Source organism: Oryzias melastigma, linkage group LG9 (assembly GCF_002922805.2).
Source record: "Oryzias melastigma strain HK-1 linkage group LG9, ASM292280v2, whole genome shotgun sequence".
NCBI lineage: Eukaryota > Metazoa > Chordata > Actinopteri > Beloniformes > Adrianichthyidae > Oryzias > Oryzias melastigma.
The window spans coordinates 19,435,124-19,446,795 of NC_050520.1; the positions used below are offsets into that span (position 1 = coordinate 19,435,124).

An 11,672-nucleotide genomic window follows, 5' to 3' on the forward strand; every position below is an offset into this window, starting at 1 on the left:
GAAAACAGTCAAACATGTGCGAATGTATACAACCCAAAAAGTCGCGCGTGAGACAAATTTACAGCTAAAATTAGAATAGATATGCATCTCCCGAATATTAATAACGTCTAAATTAAAGCCGGAAAAGTATTATGTAATACAAATGACAAATAACTGACCAGAAATGTGAGAAAAGGTTTATTTCTACAACAATTCCAATGGTTATTTATTTAATTATGCATCAAAAAGAACATTAGCAGCAGAGGTGAAGCATTGTCGAATCATTATGTAAATTAAAAGTATTTATATTAAAATAAAAATATTAATATTTCCTTTTTTAAAGACTATTTTTAGGCTATGCTTGTTACCTTTAAAGTTTCCTGTTAATACAAAAATAACAAAAATAAAAACATGTATATAAAAATGAAGACCTTTGCACATTTTTAAACAAAGAGCTTTATATTTAAAGTCATTGGCCCATTCTTAGGACTAAACTAAAATCAAATAAAAACACACACAGATAGAACTCCAGCTTTTGATTATTGTATCTATTCAGAGCTGAAAGCCATCAAGGCCTGCAGTGATGATGGTGATGGACTGCTGAAGGAAGTGCCGGTGTCTGATATCTTTTTATTAAAAACTGGTGATGGGCTATAGCATTGGGATATCTGAGCATCTGCATCACAGCTGTGCAGTGGGTGCAAAGGAAGCTGTTCTTGCTCGCAGGTGTGGTTGGATTCCTGTTCAAACATTTCAGGTGGGTGTTGAATGTATGCTTGACTCAGGGCCAAGCTAAGTATGTCGTTCTTCTCCTTGTAGAAGCGTAACTCTATGCCTCGTCGCCTTGCCAGCACCAACTCCTTCTGGGCCACCTGCAGCTCAAGTCCAAGAAGTCCTGGAGATCTCTGCTCTCGCCCCAGCCAGTCCAAAGCCATGCTGCTGTGCATGTACTCATCAAGGCCTCGCTGACAGTAGTAGGCAATCACACTCTGTGACCAAGGACGTACACATCAGCAAATACACTGATGTGATGTTAAAAAATGTGTGATTTATTTTTGTACCTGTCGAGAGTACTGCCTTTCCCTTAAAGCCTTCAGTGTTCCATTCCATTGCAACAGCTGGAAAACGGTCATCATCTCCTTCAGAGATAGACAAGCATGAATAACAATCAATAACTGGTTTCTTTGTTTCTAATTGTCTGTTTTGTGCTGCTGGTGACATTCATGTAAAAAAAATCTATATTTTTACTATGTGGGTGAACTTTAGACTGGGATCTAATGAGGTACAGATGGGAAAGATTACATGTGAACTGTCTAGTATGGACGTTTACCTTGGATTTGCTACTCTTGTCACTTTTTTCTATCATACATGCCTCAGACTTTACTTATTTCCATTGTAAACATTTTGCAACGACTGTAGGCTGAAATTACATTAGAAAAACTCATGAAGTGTAGCATTTGCTGGTTTAGTATTTAAAGGGTTTCCATCACTTCAAGTTCTGCTGTTTCAGGAATAACACTCGACCCATTTCCTCTCACTATAATAACTTCAGTCTGCAGGCCTTTGTATATTTACACAAAGGGCAGAATATTAGGTGCTTCTTTTCCCTTTACATTACTGTGGTCTCAAAGAAAAGAAATTGCTGGAAGAGACACATTGGGGATTTAATTTCTCAGAAATATTCATTGTCAAGATTAATATTTACTATTTAGACAAAATGTCACCACCTAAATCTGTGTTGTAGTTCTGACAGTGACACAGTTAAATCTTCTAGTGCAAAATCAAACTGAATAGATCTTGTAATCATTAGCTATATGACTTATTTGGTGCAAGAGAGGAGTTATACCTGGAATTCCAGCATAGTCCTTCCCATAAAGGAGTGGAGCAGCAAGTTGTAGGTTCCTATGCTTGTATTTGGATCATGTGCATCTTTCATGAGGACCTGACAAAGACAGCAATGTTGGTCAATATTCATGCTTAGAGTGGTAATAATAAGGATAAACTTGGGGCGTAACAATTAATCAATGAATTGAAGAACCAATGAATCCATTTTTATTCATACAATCCAACAAGATTTATCTGTCTGAGACAGAACTGAAATAAATCAACCATTAAAACATTAAACATTAAAACTTTGTTTTAGTCAATAATTTATATTGGAAAATAACATTTGGATTGCAGCAGGGTAGGTTTATTTCACTATAAGGTAAAAACGACCAAGTGCCATCACATGTAATGGAAACTAAAAAGGATAAAGCCATCATCACAGTCCAATATGAGGAAAAACTTTGAATTTTGCAAAGACTTGACCATACAGTGTGGTCTATTGTTCTAATAATGCTAGATTTTTATATGTTTTAAATGTTTTTAAAATGTGAATGGATCTACTATCTTGATTACTTGTTTGTTTGTACAAATATTTAAATTTAATTTGATTATCTTGCAAAAATACAAGGAATCTAGAAAACCATCTGCACTGTTCAGGTATTTATGTCTGAGTCACACTGGTTGAAGTTTTGGCTAAAGATGTACTGGATCCATTTTAAGTCAGTTAATTGGATCAAGTCGGATTGTTAAAAATGAACCAAAATTTACTATGATTTGGATTAAAGGCGCGCGGACCACTGCTGCACCTCAGTCAACTTTGAACTGTTTGTTCAGGTTGTACTGGAATATAATTTCGTTGTCAGTGGAAGCTGTGCATACGACAAATAAAATCTCTTGAATCTTGAATCTTGATTGTCAACCACAAAATATGATATGAATCGAATTATTATTAAAATGAATTATTAAACAACTTGGATAAACTGCTCGAGCTCTCTCTTACAGGATTCTCTTTGGCCGCCTGCTGTAGACTCTGAAAGATGAAGTCGGGGCTGATGCGTCGACATGGGAGTTCGTTCACAAGGGAGTTCATCAAAGCCACACGAGCTGCATCCCTTCGAGCCTCGGCTTGTGTGTCGCACACCTGGAGATGAGGAGGAAATGGAAACCCATAAGGGTTTAGTGTAAAAAATATATTGGGATGGAGGGAAAAGAAAAGTAGCTTTTTCACTTCAAGCAAAAATGTCAGACTTATAACTAAATATTTTTCTCTTTGCTATAACTAATCATGGGCTCAGGACATGAATGACCTATTGCTGACATTCGAGGACAACCAGTCACATGACTTACTGGGAGCTGGGAGCTATTGCCTGAGACACAATGAGCCTCCTGACAAGCGTCATGAGGTTTCAAGTGTTCAAAACTGTGTCAAACAAGTTTAAAAGTGTGTGAAGTATGCGCCTAATCTGATTAATAACCATGGTCGTTCAAGCGTAATAAAACTTGGCACATGCTTTTGATAAAAAAAAATACATTTTTTTTTGTTGTGGCAGTTTAAATTATATTTTATAGAAATTAACTCATCTTTCCTTAAAGTTAAACACTTCTGGAACACATGAACTAAACACAAAGTAATATGTAAACATAATAAAATTATGATGGTGTTTCATTGTTGTTTTGTGGTTCATTGTAATGAAAGGTTTTATGTAACCAGTAAAGGAAAATGTATTATATTCAAACTTTAGCTGTGCTTTTCTTTCTGATGTCCACAGAAGATTTTCCATGTTGATTTTTAAAAGTATTTATTAACAATTTGTTACAGTTTCCATTTGAAGGTGCTGTCTGTTGTTGTTGATTGTTTCACAATAACACAAAAATGTCTTAATGACCCTAAGCAACCTTTTTGTCTTTGTCATAGTGAAAGTAAAACTAATCTCTATAAGTATCATTCAAAAACAAGTAGAAAAAAATGTGTCAATTTTTGTTTAAGACACCAGTTTATAATCAGACAGACTTTTGATAATTATGTTTTCCACATTTCTCCTTTGCTATTTTAATAAAGTTTATTTTAAAGTTGACATTTGCTTTTAAAGATGATCACTAGAACATTATTTAACTGCTGACTATTGACGACTAAAAAATACAAAATATTTTAGCAAAACGTAAGTTTTATTTTAATGCCTTTCTCTTAATAGGAGCTAATTTCCTAAATAAAAAGGTATTACATTCATTTATATGGATTATTCTCAAAAGGAAATTGTTTAAACATTTGACTTTAAGATATAAATAACAATACTGATTTATATTTTTGAACTTTTGAATATCTCTACAACAACGTATTTATAAAAATGAGGTTGACACACTGACCTTATAGTTACCAAAGCAGCTTCCTCCAGGAAGTGTGACATAGCAGACGTATGGAGGACCGGGGGAAGATGCAGACTCGTACAACAGCAGGCTCTCCATCTCTGATCCAGCTGAGGAATCATCCGACTGAGCTCTCTGCTTCTGCTCCCAAAAATTGTGAAGAATGGCCACCACATTCACTGCATAAACACCAATGCCACAAATATGGAAACCTTCATAAATATTCATAAACTTCAAAGTTTAATACATGCAACATTCAAACAACTCTGTGTGATTAAAGAAGTGTTTTTCAGAACAAACTTTCATACTAAAAAGGTTAAACATAGTTGATAATTAGTTAAATATTCACTGCATGTGACGCTGGTATTCATTTGACCCTGGAGAAGCCACTGGGTCATATTTTTTTAAATATCTTTTTTCTGTGTTTATCTTTGTTTTTTTCCCAACAATTTTATTTAATTACCTTTAAAAGCTCTGAAGAAAATTGTTGTTGGGTTCTCCAGGATTAAGTTTAAATAGACATTTTCTTTTTGCTCGTTTTGACTTGAAAAGAAGAAGCAGGAAACACTCCATTGCTTTAACCTTGCTGTGGCCCTTTAACTATCTTTGTGTTTTTTTGGATCCAATTTCATTAAAAAAAATACTTTAGCAAAAATAGTCACATTTTGACTGGTTTTGATAATCAAACAAGTGAGTTTCTCATGAAGATACTTACAGTTTTTGGGGTTGTCATCCGTCTCACTCTGTGACAAATAGGATATGATGCTCTCCTCCATTTCTTTGGAGCTCATCCTAAGTTAAGATCCACTGATGGACAGGAAGTTTCTCTCCTCATTTACAAGATCCAACCGGACCTGACCCCTTAAATGAGCAGCAACTCTCCCAATCTCAGGAAAAATCCAAACATCAAGGCGTCTCCACCTACGTTTAACACTCTCTCTGCCTTTCCCGTTGCCCTTATGAACATCCCACCAGGGTTTCTCTTTTAAGGCACACAACCTTTGTTACTCTCCCTGCCAATTAGCTGAGAGGCCCCTCAGCCTCTGCACACTCAGAGGTGCGGGGCAGGAATGTCGGGCCCTCCCCTTCACTCCTCCAGCTGGCTAATCCCAGACCAGGGCCAGACACTTTAAAGACCTGAACGAAGTTGAACCAGACTGCACAACTAACAAATCCAAAAAGAAAAGGGAAACATGTCAAATTTATGTTTTATTTTAATTTTATGTCATACATCCTAAAAATAAATGATTTGTGTTTAAATGATATGCGGGGGTGGGCTATTATTGACCTACGGGGTTCACAACCGGAGCTCCATTCAAATGCCTCAACATGAATGGGTATTGTTCAGCTCTCCATTCACCACACTTCTGAAAGCTTCTTACACATAAATTATCCAGAGAAAAAGTTGTTTCTTAGCTACCAAATTCTTTTCCTTACAGGCGCCAAATTCTTTGCCAGCACAGTTCTTCCAGCATTTTGAACATGTTTCATCCTAGTAAAGATTTTTTTTTACCATAAGCCCAATTAACCATAGAGATAGAAGTTCAGTATTAAGAAAAGATGCTTTGGAAACTATGTCGGCTTAATTGCAGCCAATGTTGATGTAATGAATGATAACTTGACAGAATGCATTATTTTTTTAAAGAATCATTTGGTTTTTGGACGATAAAAGTTTTTCTTTGTTGCTGTTCTTTGTATGTTAGTGACAAAAGAACAAGACAACCACCTGCTCTAAGGTAAATTTAATAAACTTATGTTGGTGACCAGGTCTCAACTGACTTTTACAAGTAATCTGTTCCTAAAATATGGTTTCCATATTACGAAAGATAAGAGAAACCTGGTTTGGGCATGTGTCTCCCAAAGAGACATATCTGGATATCTAACTAAGCTTCTTTTAGAAAGTGCATGTAAACACAACTACACAAATGAGACAACTTCTAAAAATATTGTGATTTTCTGCAAAAGTCAATGCATCCATTCAAACAACTTCCTGTTTGAGAGCAGGTTGACGTCTAAAAATGACCAGAAATAGGTTTGTTGACTAGGTAACAGCCATAGGCATAAAAATGTTACTCATGTAAAACAGAAAAAATGTTTTTAAAAACTGGTTTGCATAACAGTTTTCTCCTCGAGGTTAGATTTAGCATCTATGACAACTTTTCTGGATGTTTTTCTTTTTAAAAAACAAACCTCATTTTAAACCATGCTGTCATGGAGGACCTGATTTAGGATGACATCATCTGAGCTGTTTCAAAAGATTTGTCTTGTGAGGAAACTGATACTTTCCTCCAAGCCCATGATGATCCCTTCCATTATATTCACTTTTTTGTTTTCTTAGAACTACTTTCCAACAAAAACCTACAGCAGGTGATATTAACAACAGGAACCATCTGAGATGAGGAAAGCAGCATCTCACAACTCATGTGTTGTAACTTCCTGGCTTGAGTCATTTGAATTGGACACTTTTTCACCTTTATTTGTGTGGTTTTGCACTTACAATGGTATTTTAAATTATTACAATTTTTAAAAAGCACCAAACTGAAGTAAATATTTATAATAGGCACTGGTTTGTATGCTGTAGTTCTGTCTGAATATAAAATGTCCTGTTTTGACTGACATTTTCATGAAATCATCACTTTGTTCATTCTTTGATTTGCTTTTTCTCTCCAGCAATCATCAAATTCTGGAACTGTAAAGTCTTAATATAAAAGTTCATATACGCTAAAGTCTTGATCATCCCCAGAAGTAGGCGCCCTCCAAGCTGGACTTGATGTTATTCTGGTTCTCCCTCCTGGACTTTGTCACTAGGTTTGCCTCTCCTTTCTGCAGACGTCTCCTTTGAGCAGCTTTTTGCTGCTTGGTGAGCTGCCTGCGCACTTTCTGACGAACGACCTCCTGAAGAACAAAAAAAAAACAAAACAGTTGCAGTTACAAAAAAGCGGTGTGCGTTTCCATCTGCAGGAGTTTATCCGTCTCAGCGAAGTAGTAAAAACCGTGTGAAGGACGTACTGCTTCTGTGCAAAAAAAAAAATGTATTCAAACAGCAGTTTTCAAATCATTTAGTTTGGACAGCATGATAATAATCTTATTCTCCTTTTGTTGCAGAGATCGGTGTGACCTGCACTTACGGGTGGAATGGTGGAGCAGCTCCCGATGCTGCCAACCGTGGCCTCACTGTCTGCTCTCCTCCTGTGCTCTGCGAGATGTTGAAGACTGTCTGCATCTCTGTGGTAGAAAAGACACTAATCAACTTCTGTGTTTGACAAAATGACCTAAAATCTACCATCATAAAATATATTATTTGATATTGAAATGAAGGCTTAATATCTTATATAACTTTTTCTGATTTACCTGAAAGGTTTGAACTCCCTGTTAGATGAAGATAAGTCTGTCAGCTCTGGGCAGTCATCTTCTGCCTCCTTCACTTCCTCCTCCTCCTCTTCTCTTTCCTCCATATTTCTAACCCCTGATGGTATTTCCTCTTCTTTTGTCATTTCTTCTTCCTGATCAATGTTTGCATTTGTTTCACCGACTTTCAGTCCCTCCAGTTCCAGCATCGCGTGTTCATACTGCGCCATGGTCCCACTCTCATCCTCTTCTTCTCTTTCTGCCTCCTCATCCGTTTCTTCATCTTGATCTTCTTCCTGATCCTCCTCCTCTTCTTCAGGTCCAGCTGGGTGTAGCACGGCGGCATCTCTCTCCAAATCTTTGGTGAATCCACTGGCCGACACTTCCACATCTAGAGAACAAGCTCGCCTGAAGGAATAAAAAGCAATAAAATTCATCTGACTGAAGGTGAGCGGATTATTAATTCCAGGTTAGAACAAACCTTATATCTTTGAAGGTTGGATATAACTCGCTTTCATAGCTGAACCTCTTTATGAAGAAATCCTTGATACATTTGACGTCACGGTCAAAGTACCTGCAGACGGAGGATAACAGAGAATTAGAAACTAGTTCAAACTTGGAATGCCATCTCCATGCAGACCTACCATTCAGCATTGGGGTGTGACGTGGAGACCATCTGTGGGAAGTCGATCATGGTTACGTGGTCCTGGTCATCCAGCATCAGGTTGAACTCGTTGAAGTCTCCATGAATTAGGCCGTGATTGGCCAGTTTGACTATGAGCTCCATGAGTTCGCTGTACAGACCCGACGGGTCCTGCAGCTCATGTACCTGACACCTGCAGAACAGACACACAAAAGACATGAGAAGAAAGCAATGACTACTGTTCTTCCAAGAGCAGAGGAATCATCTCGTACAGAGGAAACCCATTGATGAGCTCCATCACCACAGCATGCCTGTTATAGTCCACAGGTTTGGGAACAGGGAAGCCTCGGTCATAAAGCGCCTGGAATCAAAGAAAATATGAATTCAGCTCTTTGTTTTTTTACTAATCCAAAGGACAATTCTTAACCAATCCGCTACCTTCATGTAGGCAAACTCTTTCATGGCAGAGAGGCGTGAGAGGTAGAGCCAGGACATGTTCTTCCGGTGTTTGTGGTAATCTCTCTTGTTTTTAAGATTCCTAAAGGAAGTGCGACCCAGCCGGTGCAGCTTTAGGGCGTACTGATCACCGTTTGGATTTGCCACGATGTATATATCTATAGAAGATTATATTAAAGTTAGTAAAAGTCTTAGTTTGGTAATCATATCCAAAATAAAGATTATTTTCAATAAAAATGTATTTAGAAAATAACAAAAAGTCTTGTTATCATCAACTCAATGAAATAAATACAAATATGGTGAAATAAGTGTGTAGTCTTTGCTCCAAATTAATAACACAACTCAGATTTTTGTTTTACCTGATTCCTTTCCCACACCCATCTGGTTGCCGACTGACAGTATGACTTCTCTAGAGCACAAAGTCTTCAGAGCCAAGTAGTCGTATCCTCCATAGTTGAGTCTGTAGCCCTGCACAGCTGGAATCAACACACAGCAAGCGAGACATGTGATTCACATCATACTGTGTCCGTTACAGTTAGCGAGAAGAAGATGGTGTCGGTCTGCTGTCTTACTCTTGCTGCGCTCGTAGACCACGAGTTTGTGTTTGACCAGTTCTCTGAGGATCTTGTTACAGCCGCCGTGTTTGAGGCTGGCGATGGAAGCCAGGAGACTGACGGGGACGATCTCATGGTTCTTCATGCCCATCTCAATCTGTTTAAGGAAAACATTTGAGAATGATGTTATCAATGCTTAAAAAAACTAAAACAATCGGTGCTAAGACACAATAATAATCAGTTTCACTATTTTCCCTTACTGGTCATAACTACTAATGACACATGTTTCCTTAAAACTAAAGTTTTAGTAACTCTTAGTTTAAATGGATACATGTATGTTCCTGTTTTGGGTGGTGTTTTAATATTGTGAAAGGCTGAAAAAACATATAAAAGCATCAACCCTTTGCAAAGTTTTTTTAAATTATATTCAAAGCAATTTTGGGGGGAGATTTGACTCCTGACTTACAAAAATAGAGAAAACGAGATAGACAACCGCTGCACGGTGGAGCAGTGGTTAGTGCCTTTGCCTCACAGCTGTTTCAAGGCCCTGGTTTTCTGCAGAGACTCTGGCCTCCTCGCACAGTCCATAAACTGGCTTTATGGGTTAATTGGTGACCCTATCTTGTCCCGAGCTGTGTGTAAGTGTGTGACTGTGGCCCCGAAACATGTTCAGGGTGTATCCTGCCTTCGCCTAACTCTAGTCGGGTTAAGCTCCAGGTAAATTTGGTTCAGAAAATGGATGGAGATGAGACAACACTTATTCAACTACTTGACACCTATTGATACAAATATGTATTAAACCATTTTGCCTTTATTTAGCATCTACATGAAAGCAAAAACACACGATTTTTTTTCATAACTGAAATAAATTCATGCTTCAAGGGGTAAATAGAAAAACAAATATGTAATATAACACAAATATAGGTGTGCAGATTCAACTAAATTAAATCATTTTTTTTAAAAAGAAGGTGCTGAAATGTGAGTATTTTCAACAAATATAAACAAGGATATTTAACTAATATTTTCCAAACAGGTAATTTAAGGTTGATTCCAAAACAGTTTTGTTAGTTATCTAAGCAATATGTCACTTAGAACCTACTGGTCATTCATTTGGTTTTTTATTATTATTATTATTATTATTATTATTAATGTAAAAACAGTCAAGATTAAATTTTTATAGAACATCAAGCAAACTTTTCTTTGGTGCACAACCTAAAAATATGACAGTGCGCAGATGATAAAATGTTTTCATGTTGTAGGTGCATCCTTTCTATTCCCAGACATCTAGTCAACAGGTTAAAGGTGTTTATCATTTACAGATATATATATATATATATATATATATATATATATATATATATATATATATAATTTGTACTCATTTTGGGGGATTTATACAACAGTTCAGGCCTCTTGGATCGCAGTACATTTAATTCACACATGATGAACATGCGCTAAATTTTAAATGGTCAACTAACTTATATTTGCCATGTACTGAGGTAATGGACTCTTACAACACACCTTATAGAACAGTCCCACCGACTGTTAGTAAAACTACATGCTGACAAAATTAAGATTACCCTCAACGAACCACAGCTAGCCAGACAGATGCTAGCTCTCAGAGCAGAAAAATCTTCACGTAACTCGTACTTACAGCGGTTAGAACTCGGAAGTCATCCCGAGATAAGTATCTCAAAACCACCACATTCAACTTCCCCATGTTCGTTACAAAGAAAGAGATATTAATGTTATAAAGCTTTTCCGTTAGAAGTTTAGCCACATTTTTGGTAAACACATGTTCCAGAAGGAAATTCAGGGACGCATGATGAGACGTCACCAAACCGCACTGCTTTTTGGGTAATCGAGTTTAAATTACAATCAGTTTATCTGGTCCATAGACTGTATATAACGTAATGTTTCTGCTATCACGTTTATAAGTATCAATTAAACTGATAGTTTATTAAAAAAAAATCAAATTTAGCCTTAATATAAAATTTAGTACAACATTTATTATTTACAAATTAAATAAAATGTGTATGCACATTGATAAGAGCTTTCTGTGAAAAAGAATCATACTTTTTTACATGCCATGTGATAATTATGTCCATTGAAGTTATTATAAACACAGTTTTAACAGTCTCAAAATATATGCTTAGGCTTACCCTAGATTTGTGTAACTTTGTATAATTTTGCCATATTCAACAGCCATAACAAATAAATAAACAAATATATAAATCATGAATTTAAATTTAAATGTTGCTAAAATGTTAATGATCATAATGAGAAAAAGAAAATAAAGTCAGAAAGGTGGTTTAGTGTTTAACTGCTGTATATCAGAACAGAATATTTTTCACAAATATACTATGCAATATGTTGCAATGTAGTATAAAATACAAAAACAAAGTTAAACATTTTACACTAAACACTCTCAAAATGTTATTACTGGACACTAATAAAGTCTTTACATTGAAGCTAGATGGCACTGTAACCCCACTGGAGCC

General features: G+C 36.5%; 2 protein-coding genes across 3 annotated transcripts in view; both read right to left on the minus strand.

The window, feature by feature from the left end:
• Window positions 1–85: 85 nt before the first annotated feature.
• Window positions 86–5,768, minus strand: LOC112148807 (protein limb expression 1). The gene is made up of 6 exons (XM_024276162.2): window positions 4,886–5,768; window positions 4,171–4,349; window positions 2,807–2,947; window positions 1,826–1,921; window positions 1,041–1,118; window positions 86–968 (listed from the first exon to the last, which is right to left on the minus strand). The coding sequence occupies exons 1-6, from the start codon at window positions 4,959–4,961 to the stop codon at window positions 528–530; spliced, it is 1,011 nt and encodes a 336-aa protein (XP_024131930.1). The 5' UTR covers window positions 4,962–5,768; the 3' UTR covers window positions 86–527.
• Window positions 5,769–6,630: 862 nt separating this feature from the next.
• The window catches only part of riok2 (RIO kinase 2 (yeast)), a 6,725-nt gene continuing 1,683 nt past the window's right edge, over window positions 6,631–11,672 (minus strand). Inside the window, exons 1-10 of one of the 2 annotated variants that reach the window (XM_024276160.2) lie at window positions 10,826–11,017; window positions 9,190–9,328; window positions 8,977–9,093; window positions 8,600–8,775; window positions 8,434–8,522; window positions 8,163–8,354; window positions 8,000–8,092; window positions 7,522–7,926; window positions 7,299–7,395; window positions 6,631–7,065 (exon numbers count right to left, since the gene is read on the minus strand). In XM_024276160.2, coding sequence (XP_024131928.1) covers window positions 6,904–7,065; window positions 7,299–7,395; window positions 7,522–7,926; window positions 8,000–8,092; window positions 8,163–8,354; window positions 8,434–8,522; window positions 8,600–8,775; window positions 8,977–9,093; window positions 9,190–9,328; window positions 10,826–10,891 — 1,536 coding nt within the window. In that variant the 5' untranslated portion in view covers window positions 10,892–11,017 and the 3' untranslated portion in view covers window positions 6,631–6,903. Of the gene's footprint in view, window positions 7,066–7,298; window positions 7,396–7,521; window positions 7,927–7,999; window positions 8,093–8,162; window positions 8,355–8,433; window positions 8,523–8,599; window positions 8,776–8,976; window positions 9,094–9,189; window positions 9,329–10,825; window positions 11,018–11,672 lie in introns of those variants that run through there. The other variant, XM_024276161.2, reaches the window with a different exon arrangement.